At 35.5% G+C, this 12,261-nt stretch overlaps 1 protein-coding gene across 50 annotated transcripts in view; it reads left to right on the top strand.

The window, feature by feature from the left end:
* The window catches only part of LOC131437101 (dystonin), a 531,610-nt gene extending 520,885 nt beyond the window's left edge, over positions 1-10,725 (top strand). For 33 of the 50 annotated variants that reach the window (XM_058606235.1, XM_058606233.1, XM_058606234.1 and 30 more), the window contains 5 exons: positions 4,236-4,390; positions 4,449-4,733; positions 4,897-4,956; positions 5,104-5,166; positions 9,027-10,725. In XM_058606235.1, coding sequence (XP_058462218.1) covers positions 4,236-4,390; positions 4,449-4,733; positions 4,897-4,956; positions 5,104-5,166; positions 9,027-9,171 — 708 coding nt within the window. In that variant the 3' untranslated portion in view covers positions 9,172-10,725. Of the gene's footprint in view, positions 1-3,762; positions 3,939-4,235; positions 4,391-4,448; positions 4,734-4,896; positions 4,957-5,103; positions 5,167-9,026 lie in introns of all 50 variants that reach the window. The other 17 variants (XM_058606228.1, XM_058606213.1, XM_058606252.1 and 14 more) reach the window with 5 other exon arrangements.
* Positions 10,726-12,261: the final 1,536 nt, after the last annotated feature.

Raw genomic sequence — 12,261 nt, 5'->3', positions numbered from 1 at the left:
GTATGCAAAATATACATTTGCGCTCTTTGAAAATCCGTCTTGAGTTGAATTGATCTCTTTGTCTGTGCCAAACAAACTGTTTACCATACTGAAGATATGTGCAAAGTTTCATCCAAATCGAAGCAAGCCAATCTTGCCATCTTTTCTGTTGATAGTTCTTAGAATTGCTCAACATTTTTTCCGCATTCCGGAAGGATTGAATAATTAATTCGTCAATTCGTTTGAGTTTTTGCAGAATATAGATCAATTTTGGTAGGTCACATTAGACCTGCTTCGGAAATGAAGATCAAATGTCACCTAAAAATTCTGTTAAATTGTACCGCGGGAAATATTGGGGTAAAACGTTAATTTCGTGTAGTCATATAAACTAACTGTAATCTACACTTACATAAATTTGTTTAAAAATTCTAATATGTACTACAGGGTTGCGCAGAGGAATCTGACACATTTGGTTCTCCGATTACGCTGGAACCAAACAAGGGAGGGAGAAACCGAACATCATCCGAAAGTAGAAGAATGAAGGTTTATTTTCGTCTAGTAGTTTTCCATCATGGAGCACTGGAGTGTCGCTCACCGCGTTTTTATTTAAAACTCGTTTTTGAGAAATCAGTCATACGTTAAAACTATTTTTATTATTTCGAATCTTAATCTCTTTTCATTCGACTTTGAATTTAAAAAAGTTGATAATTGATTCAAAGAAAAAGATTTTGATTTTACAAACTTTGAAACGCGTTTTCTCGAAACCATCTGTCTACACGACAGAAATAAAACTACTGATCCAATTGACACGAATCTTTTATTTTGTAAGTACAGAGAATTGCGTGAACCTCTAATATGTATAACAAAATAGGATGTAATATTTTATTTAAAAAAAACGCCTTGCTCATCTAGCATATATTTTTGTACGTCCCAGTCTCGGGATATGCTCGATATGCTCACCATTTTCAATAGTTTTAATATATAAAGTTGTTTTTCGTATTCTCAAACTATACTAAGAATTTTCCTACGTTTTTCGGTACACCCTCATTGAACATAACTCAAAATTGAGTGACACATGACTCAAATTCATTAAATGTGCACGTACTCTAAACTTAAGTTACCACCTATCTACTAATTTTTAAGTTAAGGGACGAAATTGTCAAAACTTGAGTAATTTTTACTCGAAATAAGAAAAAAATATTTTGTTCAAAATTTGAGTAAGTTCAACTCAAAATTTGAGTTCCTTGCTCTCAAAATGAAGAAACTTTTCTTCGGCATTTTCATGTATAAAGTTATTCTTCTTTCTTTTGAATGCGCAAAATAGTGATTCAAAACCGTTTCTTTTGAACGGGTTGGAGTCAAAATTGAATTATTTTGATATCCTTATGTTGGGCTTTTCACTAAGCAAAACTAAAACCACAAAACATCGATGATTCACGTTGATTCATGTTTTCAAAACTGGATCTAGATACGGCAATGGAAAACGACGTATTTTTGCATTTTTTATTTCGATAAGAATATTCCAAGAATGAAAACGCTCTGAACTGCAAGAAGTATTTTTTTTCACTCAAATGTTTAAAAACTCAACGCTTACTCTAATGTATGAATAAATGCGAGAGAACTTATGGCAACGAGTTTATTTTACTCAAATCCATACTCAAATTTTGACATATTGTTCCAGTTTATGAATTTGAGTAAAATTTAGTAATCGCAACTCAAACCATGAGTTATTTTCATAGAGCGTGTACAGTAAACTAATCGAAATGGGCCATATACCGTTACATAGAGTACCCACCATAATGAACTATTCTATAATTTAAATTCCGAAAAAAACACTATTGATATATACAAATTTCCCACATTGGAATTAAAGTGGTCGCAGTTTGACAGTGAATTGTTATTGATTATCGGAAATGCCAGGTCTACAGATTTGTCTGTAGTTTTCTTGAGCAAGCTGCAGACATGGTATTGATGGCATCTCTGTTGATTATCCAATTTACCGAAGGTCCGAAGGTAATTGGAGGTTAATTTCGCACTCCTTACACTCTCATTGAACATAACTCAAAATTGAGTGACACATCACTCAAATTCATAAAAAATGCACATACTCTAAACTTGAGTTACCACCTATCTACTCATTTTTGCGTTAAGGGACGAATTTGTCAAAACTTGAGTAATTTTTACTCAAAATAAGAAAAAAATATTTTGTTCAAAATTTGAGTAAGTTCAACTCAAAATTTGAGTTCCTTGCTCTCAAAATGACGAAATTTTTCTTCGTTAATTTTCATATACAAAGTTATACTTCTTACTTTTGAATGCGTAAAATAGTGATTCAAAACCGTTTCCTTTTGAACGGTTTGGAGTAAAAATTGAATTGTTTTTATATCCTTATGTTGCGCTTTTCAGTAAGCATAATTGAAACCACAAAACATCGATGATTGACGTTGATTCATGTTTTTAAAACCGGATCTAGAAACGGCAATGGAAAACGACGTATTTTTGCATTCTTTATTTCGATAAGAATATTCCGAGAATGAAAACGCACTGAACTGCATGAAGTTTTTTTACCACTAAAATGTTTAAAAACTCAACGCTTACTCTAATGTATGAATAAATGCGAGAGAACTCATGGCAATGAGTTTACTTTACTCAAATCCATACTCAAATTTTGACATATTATTCCAGTTTATGAATTTGAGTATTCGCAACTCAAACCATGAGTTATGTTCAAGGAGCATGTACGGTATTTTTTACCGTACTCGGCGATGCAAAATTACTGCGAAATAAATTGAATTCACCGAGTATTATGAATTATGTTTACCGATAGATTTCGTAAAAAAACATTACCGAGCACCGAAACCAATTCAAAGCTTTTTTATTTAACTGTAAATTTAACTACAAACTTATAAAACCGATAATCCTGACTAAGCTCTTTTATATATATATATATTTTTTTCGGTCTGGAGTAATCATAGCGATGAGTTATTTCAGAAAACTGGAAAACACATCTACCATTTGCTGTCAGATTGTGCATCACAACCAACTATTTGTGTTCATGGAATGGGATAAATTTTACCAGACGAACTATTAATCAAAAAGAATAATGCATATCCGCTTGATTGTTGTAATACTCGTTCGCTTTAGACAAAACATTTACGTCATATAATCCATACATTTACAAAGGCTGTAGGCCTGAACCAGAAGGTACGTATTTGGCTCGAAAAATGCACTCATCAATGATCATATAGTTGGTCGATGTTCTCGTTTTGGTTGTCTATGTCCTATTTGTGGTTTATATTGTTTATCTTCTCACACTGAGACAATGTGTCTGCATATATGCAATAGACGTTTTTGAATCCTATTTTCATTAGAGAAGTAGCAGTTTTGTTTGTACATTTTTCTGCATGTTGTTTTTCATTTTTGCATCGATGTTTTTGAAAAAAAAGTGTGCTGTTTTGCGTGTGGAAACTGATCCAAATAATAGCATTTTAGTGCATATCTAAAAAAAACTTTTTGATCTGTCATGAAACATAGAAAACATAGCAGAAGCAATTCTATTAATCCTAGCCTTCAACGTTGTTAATAAACAGATACAAAGAATGTATAGTGAATCAAATTGTAGAAAAACAAAAAAAAATCAGGATGCGAACCATACGAAACGAAAAATTGCCATCCCCTGCTCCTCGGTTCCGGCATTCCTGCGAGATGTTCGATTCACGTAGTCTGAAAACAAGAAAATCAAACGAACAAAAAATGCAATTTCCCCACCTCATTTCCTTTTAGCCGACGAACATTTGGCCGAACTGATGCCAATATTCGAGCAGTTGCGTGCTCAAGGTAACTTGCCCTGTACATATCCGCTACATGTGACCTCCAGTGGAACCGCATTCATGCGAGGTGGTTCCCGTTCCACCCCACTCAGTCCGCACGCCCCCCACTGCCATCCGTCGACACATTGGGTAAGTTTGGTGTTTATTTTGAAAATGTTTATTTCCGGCTGGTTGTTTTTATCTCGTAATTTCCGTTTGTGCTGTTCGGTTCATCACAGAATGCGATGTGTTCGTCTTGTTCGATGTTTTGTTGTTGGATCTCTCGAATGTGATCTAATTGCGAGACTTGTGTGCAATTTCGGTTTGAGTCTTGGTGCCACAAAAACAGTCGAGACACAATCCCCGACTGACTATCATGCCATAAATGAAATCAAACTAGAGAACAAATTTAATGTAGATTTCCGTTTGCTATTTGAACAAATTTAGGTACGGGAACGATCGTCTAAATCGATTTCGATGTCACGACCGTCTCGATCGTCACTGTCGGCATCCACACCCGATTCTCTCAGTGATAACGAAAGTAGCATAGGAACACCAGGACGTTTCCAGACGCCCAACAGAAAAACTTCAGTGCCAATAAGGTAACTTTTGCGGAATCATTTACCCACCCATTGGCTTGACCATTTCCTCCTTTTTCAGATCTCAAATGACCCCTGGTGGCTCGAGAACCAACTCTAGACCTAGCTCACGGCCGGCCAGTCGTGCCGGATCGAAGCCACCATCCCGTCATGGATCAACATTGTCGTTGGACAGCACTGACGATGCCACCCCATCGAGAATACCAACTCGGCGAATTACCAGTACGACGACTCCGAGACCGTCGCGGCTATCGGTAGGTTCTACGAGTGGAACGAGAACCACTACAACCACCAATGGCGTCTCTTCACGGACGGCGTCAGGAGCAGCTTCGCCAGCACCGACTAGGTAAGTTCCGCCGGGTGATTGCATCCCCAATAATCGAAAATAACAACACAAATAATATCAATCACTAAGACTGAATATCTATGCATAACCTGCGCATAACGACACAAACAATAACCAGCTTAATCAAACTGATCACGCTAAACTGCATTCTAACAATTTCTAGAAACGGTGGCATGAGTCGATCATCAAGTATACCAACTCTAATAGGACTACCAAATAGCAGGTAAATATCGCTAATATCACTCACTTTTCTGCCACATACATACATTTCCCATATCGTCTCGTTTAATGGGGATTGATTGTATTCACTTAACCCGATTCCGAATAACCATTTATTTTAAATCGGCGTTATTCATTTTCGCACTGCTAGCCAACGCTCTCGGATACCGGTGAGACAGACGTCTAACGTCTCAAACTCATCTTCAGCAACCGGGTAAATGCCTTTGTCTTTACCATCGAGCCAACCATGTGTTTTAATTTTCGGCTGTAGTGTTTCATTCTACGTTTTTGGTTAAACTCCCTGCTTTTGTCATAGTTTTTTTTTAATATGTATTGCGAACTACCCGATTTTTCTTGTTTTGAGAAATCAAATTATTTTTAGAGGTAGCTTTTAAATATCAAGTTGTTGATGTTTTGCTGTATCTTGTATGTTTTCTTTAGATTAGTTTTCCTTATATTTTAGTGGCTTTCAGGAGAGCTTCGATTGTGTGAAGTCTATCACCAATTGTTTGACTCACTTACCCAAAAACGACAAAGTAAGTTGGCTGGTGAACCAAATCTGAATCGGTGGATACTTCGAAACATATATCCTTCCATAATTGTTGATTTTGTTGTTTTATGTTTGGACTTTCTGTTCCTGCCAGTATGTCTTGTTTGTAGACCATTGATAGTTTGTGCCGTTTAAAAACTTATATGAAACAGGAATTCGTCGCAAAGTTGGTTGTACTACTCTGCCCCCGATTGTCCCTTATTTCAAAATAGACAACTGAGAGAAATGCGATTAAAGAGTCAAACTAAGATTTCTATTTGGAGAAAAACGGTGCAATGAAAAAAAATCTTCGAGTTTTTCGCAGACTTTTGTCAAAATTTACAGACTTTTCAGTTGGCCACACTGTTTTTATTCTGCTCGCCAAGCCAATTTTGTGTATCATACTTTATAGAGAAATGAAAGCCCGCGGACAAACAGAAGTGAATAGATGTGCTCAATATGCAGTCCTACGATTTCTTCCAAACGAAGCTGACGGTTAGCCAATACAATTGAAATCAGATTAATCCACGGTCGTATATTGAAAACATACGATATATACAGTTTGAGAAAGGACGATTCGAGATTGCAATCTGTGCTAAAAAAAACAGAAAACAATTACGAAATAATCTCTACTGAAAAGGCGATGAATCCAAAGATAAATAATAAAGACATGTACGTGCTTTTAAATATTTTTAAAAAATGTGGTTCGTTCCCGGTACCTTCTGAAATGACCGCACTCACCGCTTGGTAGAGCGCGAGATTAATTGCATTGTTATCATTTCAACCAAAGTGTGCCATAAAATCTCAATATATACAAATGAGCTACCGAATCGAAAGGGTTCTCACGGTTTGACATTTGCATTATGAATATATGATGGGAACTCAGCAGTGCAACTAATATATCACCATTGGTGCCAGTTTCACGGAGGACCGTAGATGTGCGCCAAAAAAAGATCGTGACTGTCATGTCTGGAAATTCGTTTGTGATGAATCTATATCAGTATAGCAGTAGCCGAATCAGTGTATTTCTTGCACCATTAATTAAAATATTTTAAAAAATATCTTGTTTTTACCTTTCTCATATATTAGATTCAAATGAAAGGTCTTAAGGTCCCATACAAAGTTCCTGAGTTTCATTTGGATCCGACTTCCGGTTCCGGAATTACAGGGTGATATGCACCAACAAAAAAAGGAAAAAAAATCACAAATTAAGAAGCAAATAAAAGCTCTTAAAATTCTTTAAAAAGGTCCCGAAAAGTTCATCCAGATACGACTTCTAGTTCCGGTATTAACGTGAGATTAGCGAAAATTTTCGATTTCATGAGTATTTTTTCACAAGTGATAGCGAAACGAGTGGCACGTTTTTATAAAACTTACTGCTAAATTCATCTAGTTTGTAGATCTTGTTAGTTAGTGAATATATAAAGCTCTCATTGTCTTTACATATACTGTGCATTTTTGTTCAAGATCCGACTTTCGGTTCCGAAATTATAGCGCGATGAGTGTCAAAACAGTCCAATCGACATTCAAAATGACGATACAAAACTAGTACGCGACGGTACGTGCGGCTTTGCTCCGTTCGCAGCGTACTTTGCTCAATTTTGTACAGCGTGCAGGGTTTTGTCACATTGGACTAAATATTTTTCAGAGGTCAAAAAGTTTAAAAACGAGACTCACTCAATTTTCTTAGAGGTTGCTGTTTAATTTCATCCGAATCCGACTTCCAGTTCCAGAACTATAGGATAAAGTGTGCTTAATCATTAAGTGCGACCGCGAAAAATATAGAAAAATTCTTATTAATTTGACATAACTGTTCATAAATTGAAAAGGTTATGTTAGTTTATACCCAAACAAAGTTTCTTATTTTATTCATAAATGGAAAAAAAAAATTTTCACAGAATCTTCTACCTGATATTTGTGAAAATATAAGTAATATGAGAAAGGCATCATTACACCACTAGGTGGATTGAAAAAGGTTTTTCTTCAGTGGGACGGTTATGCGAAGAATATTACAGATGGGACAAATTGCCAGTTTGACCATTTTTCCGAAAAGTTTTCGAACAAACTACCAGATTCTGTTTTATTATCTTGAAATACATGTGTTTATAAATATTAAGTTCATAAAAGTCGAAATTGACCAAAAGTAATATGGGACAGTTATGCGTAGAACGGCAGCACTGTTGTGTATATTTTTAAAGAAACTGTAAGCAAAATTCAGTCAGTTTTACAAAGAAAATTATCAATCAATTACTGCTGTTTAGAACTGGATCAATTGGGGAAGGGTTCCTCCGGGAAGAGAAACAAGTTGGACTATTTAGAAATTATCATTTAAGCTAAATTAGACTTAAAATTGAGGAATTACCGAGATTAACAGAAGAAAAGATGACAAAATTAAGATCGGCTTGCTCCGATTTGGATGGCACTTTGCATATTTCTTCAGTGTGACAAACCATTTGTTTTGGACAGATGGAGAAACCAATTTGACTGATGATTTTTTTTTGCATGGATATTTCTGCAAACCGTTGTAAATCGGAAACTGTTATTGGTAGAAAAATAGTGTCGGAAAATAAGTTATAGAAAATCGATTGGACACTCTGAAAAATTTACATAGCGAAAAGAAAGGTGAAACACGTTTTCAGTAGTTCGGAAATTGACCGACAAACTAATGAAATAACTAACTCACTAAATGAGTTTTTTTTTATTCGGAACTTAAAACTGGAAAAATGCCTAAAAATTATTTCAGCTATAACTTTTTTACTTTTTATTGACACTAGCAAAATTAACATGTAAATTTAAAATTTTATTTCAAAATGAAAAAAAAACAGAACCATTTTCTCGGATGATTTTTAAATTCTTGAAAAAGCATTTGACTTTTTATTCAATGCACCTTTTATAATGTGCTCAATCGATTTCCTTTGTTCTACATATTTCCGGAATTTGTTAACAGACTAATAGCCTCGAGAAAGATTCATTTTCGGATCGTCTTGAAGAAGTAAATCTTTGGAAAGTTAGCCTTCAAAAGGTTGATTACATTTTAGTTTTGAAAAAGATTGATTAACTTGAAATACAATTCTTTGGTTGAATCACTGAGTAGCATTTGAAAAATTGTAAGTATTTCAAATTGCCTTGAAAACGACAGTTATAATCGACTTGAGGAAATCATTTAGTGACTTTTACACGCCGATGAAAATACGCTCTTGTAATTCTTCTGCGCATAATGTGATGTTTATCATAAAGCTTAATATCACATGGAATCTCCTAGAAGCACTTTCTTATTAAAAGTTTGGTAGAGTCTGGTTTGGCATATTTGACCGTAATTGTTTGTCTGTGCCAGGAAAACTTGTTTTCAACCCCCGATTTTCGTTGCCATGTTGTTTTTTTTTCTATCTTCAATATCATTCAATCTAATACCTCATCTAATTCATGCCATTTGCTTCCGTATTTCGTAGTTCAGTGTTCCCCGTACAGTACAGTGCTTGGTCCAGGTCTCAATCAGATCGAACTAATCATTTTTTTCGTACCATCCAAAAAAAAAACAAAAATAGGAAAACGAGCGGAACGTCGACCCCGTCCGGAATGCAGACTCCAAGGCGAACCTCGGTAGAACCGCAGACGCCGGGCAGTGTTCGACCCGATCGAAGCTCGCGAGGAACTACGCCTATCGAGAAGCGTGCCCCGTTTAGACTGTAGGATGGGAACCGGTTGCTCGCCGAAGGATGATGAGGGGGCCCGGTTTCCGAATCGACCATTCTAAGATAATGACGAACGAAAGCGAGAAGAGAAGCTTTACGAAGCAGCGTGCTAACCAATAACAAACACTTCTCCGTTGCTGTACGACGTTCGGAATAAGCCGGACACAACCGGAAAAGAAATGCTCTTCTAGCAACAGAAATCGTCATTTGTACTAATCAGTTCAAAAGTATGTTTTTGTTTTTTTTCTATTATGTTAAGAATTGCTTTTCTTCGCGCAGAAGAATTAAAACTGCAATACTAATCAATGATGATGATTAGAAACTTTGTAACGATCGTTTAAATATGTAGTAAAAGTTTGTTTTTTTAGCTACAACCAGTGAAATAGTCCCCTAAAAGTCTGCCAAGAAGAACAGGAGAAGACCCTACAAAATGTAAATATTTTAGAATAGGAACAGAATAAAATGCTGTAAAAATTCATTTGAAAACAATTGAGAGGGAAACATCAAAGACAGTTTGTAGTTGTTGGATTTTCGAGGAAACCATTCATTTTACAAGTACACAATTATTAAATTTTCTATTCGTCGTTAAATAGGGGACTTTAAATATACAAAACAATAAAAAACAGTCCCAAATAGACGCGGAACATTGATTGAAGAAAATCGCCAGTTCTTCAATCAATGTTCCGCTTTTAGTATGGGATGAAAGAGCCGTGTTTGAGTGTGAGTATTACCACGTGTTCAACTGACAGTACCGCAAGTGTGAACGTAAAACCGAACGAATGAAAAGAGTGTTGTTTTTGTTTATATTTTTAATTTATATTTATTGTCTACACGGTAAGAACTTTAATTTTGATTATTTTGTCATTGAAAAAAAAAAAACAAATCCATTCATTTGTTCGGAAAAGGATCGCCAGCCTTTTTCGGCAACCCAAATGGATTCCCGGCAAGTTGTATTTTTTGTTTGTTTATATCGTTTTTGCCAATCGCGAGATGCTCTTTCGAAAACAGACCGACCAATTGGACGGGGTGAAATCGCCAGTTTTCCCTGCCCGGGTTGTTGCCTTTTTGACGCGACAGCATCTCAACCGCTGAACGTAACGTCATTCAATTTTGTGCTCGCAAGAATTGCAGCCTTGGGTTCGAGCTTTCAACTACTGCAACAGCAAAGTAAATTGCCGAAATAACATGCTAGGGATACACGTTTAAGCAGTTATTAATTCATTAACTACAACAAAAGTCATTTAGCTCCGTAAGACAAGAATATTATTAGGGATGTATTGCAAATATTAATGTAACTAATAAGAGAAATTGCTAAGCTGTTTTTGAAATTGAAGTTTAAAATAGATTTTTTACGAAAAAAAGAATAAAGAAAACTATCACATAAAAACGAATAATTCCTAAAATAAAGTAAAAAAAATAAGACAGATAACTCCTACTAGCTTACAAATTAACTTCACCAATTTCTCAAGTATGGAAGTTGAATTTTACTACATGTGATTCAAAATTTAACAATGGAAAAAATCTCATAAAAATAATAAACGAAATAATCCAACAGATGGGTAATCATTGGCTCCGAATCTCCTTAAATATGATTACATGCAGTCTGAGAACAAGAAATGATGCGTAAGTATTTTGAAAACGATAGAAATATATACCTACTTCGATTTTATTCATTTAGAATTTTGTATTCATTTGAATAACCTATGATTAGAGCTTGAAAGTAATCTGTCAAAATTCACTTCGAAGAGTTACAACCAAATTCCCAATCAACATTGCTGTTTCTAGTAAACGTCTCCACATAACTCGACCCATGTCTGCTCGTCGCCAGCCACTTAAGGGGCATGGATGCATTGTAGATGGCCTCCACTTGATCGCTCCACCTTGCTCGCAGTGCTCTATTTTTTCTTGTCCCAGTCGAATCAGATCCAAAAACTATTTTTATGCAAGTGATATTTTCCGCAGAAAATCCCCTTAAATACGATTTAAAAATCTGCATAAGTGTGCTATATCAGACCCTATCAGCTTGGAGCGATCTCAATCTTCAGTTCAGCAACGCCATCGCACGGCGTCTCATTCAACATGTCATGTCAATTGTATGGGTGCGCAGTGCTGCTATTTTGGCGCGTACGAATTTGACATTTCTCTTACCTACACTCAGGCAAAAAATATATGGAATTTCATAATGATTTCGTATGATTTTTAGCTACAAGAATATCGTAAGCGAATCATAAGACCGCCCTATGAAATCCCGAAAATAGGAATTCCAATAAAACGCCTTATGAAATTCAAACGAAATTTTTAGGAACATTGTGCGAAATTTATATGACAAACATAACTTCTCTCATTAATTGTGAAGTTCATAAGTTGTTCGTATGAAAACTATAATAGTGATAGATGAGATGTATATTGAAGAGGTATATTTTTCATATTTATCTTATGAAATTATGATTTTGATGATTTTTGATGCATCATAAGGTTTGCCTTATGATTTTCACTACTCAATTTGCTTGAGTGTACTTCTATGTACGTGATTCGATGCGGACTCGCCTGAGGGCGCCATGGTCGCAAAAAAGGATGTTGCCAAAGATTTGTTCGGGAAATGTGAGAGCTGGATATCTTGTTAATATGATGTCTTTGGCTAACTTTTGTTTTCTTACACGGAACCGCAAAACAACCTAATTTTAAGTACATTCCACTCAATTTGGGGGTTCCATTCAATAACCTAATTTTAGGTAAAGTGGCTCTAGGTAGTTCCGTAAGGCACATGCAAAAAAATACTTAAATATGAGTTATATTTACTCTACAGTTGAGTCGTATTCACTTAATTTCAAGTTGGTATGGTTTACTTAATTTTAGCTTATTAAATTATTCTTTCGCTGTTGGGTGGTTTTGCTCTTTGTATTCTGACAACAATTGAAGGAGCGAATGAAAGGAAAAATTCAAAAGAACTTAAATTTAAGTAAAAAGAAGTCAAATAATAGGTAGTTTTTATTTTCCGTGTAGACAGCGCCTTCTCCTGTTGTCGGATTGTACTCGGAATTATGTCAAACCTTGCTCCAGAAGGCGTAAAAGCACCTCATCTTTACTC

Source organism: Malaya genurostris, chromosome 3 (genome assembly GCF_030247185.1).
Source record: "Malaya genurostris strain Urasoe2022 chromosome 3, Malgen_1.1, whole genome shotgun sequence".
Lineage (NCBI taxonomy): Eukaryota > Metazoa > Arthropoda > Insecta > Diptera > Culicidae > Malaya > Malaya genurostris.
Note: the sequence above shows the minus strand (reverse complement) of the source record. Positions and strands in the feature narration are given on the sequence as shown.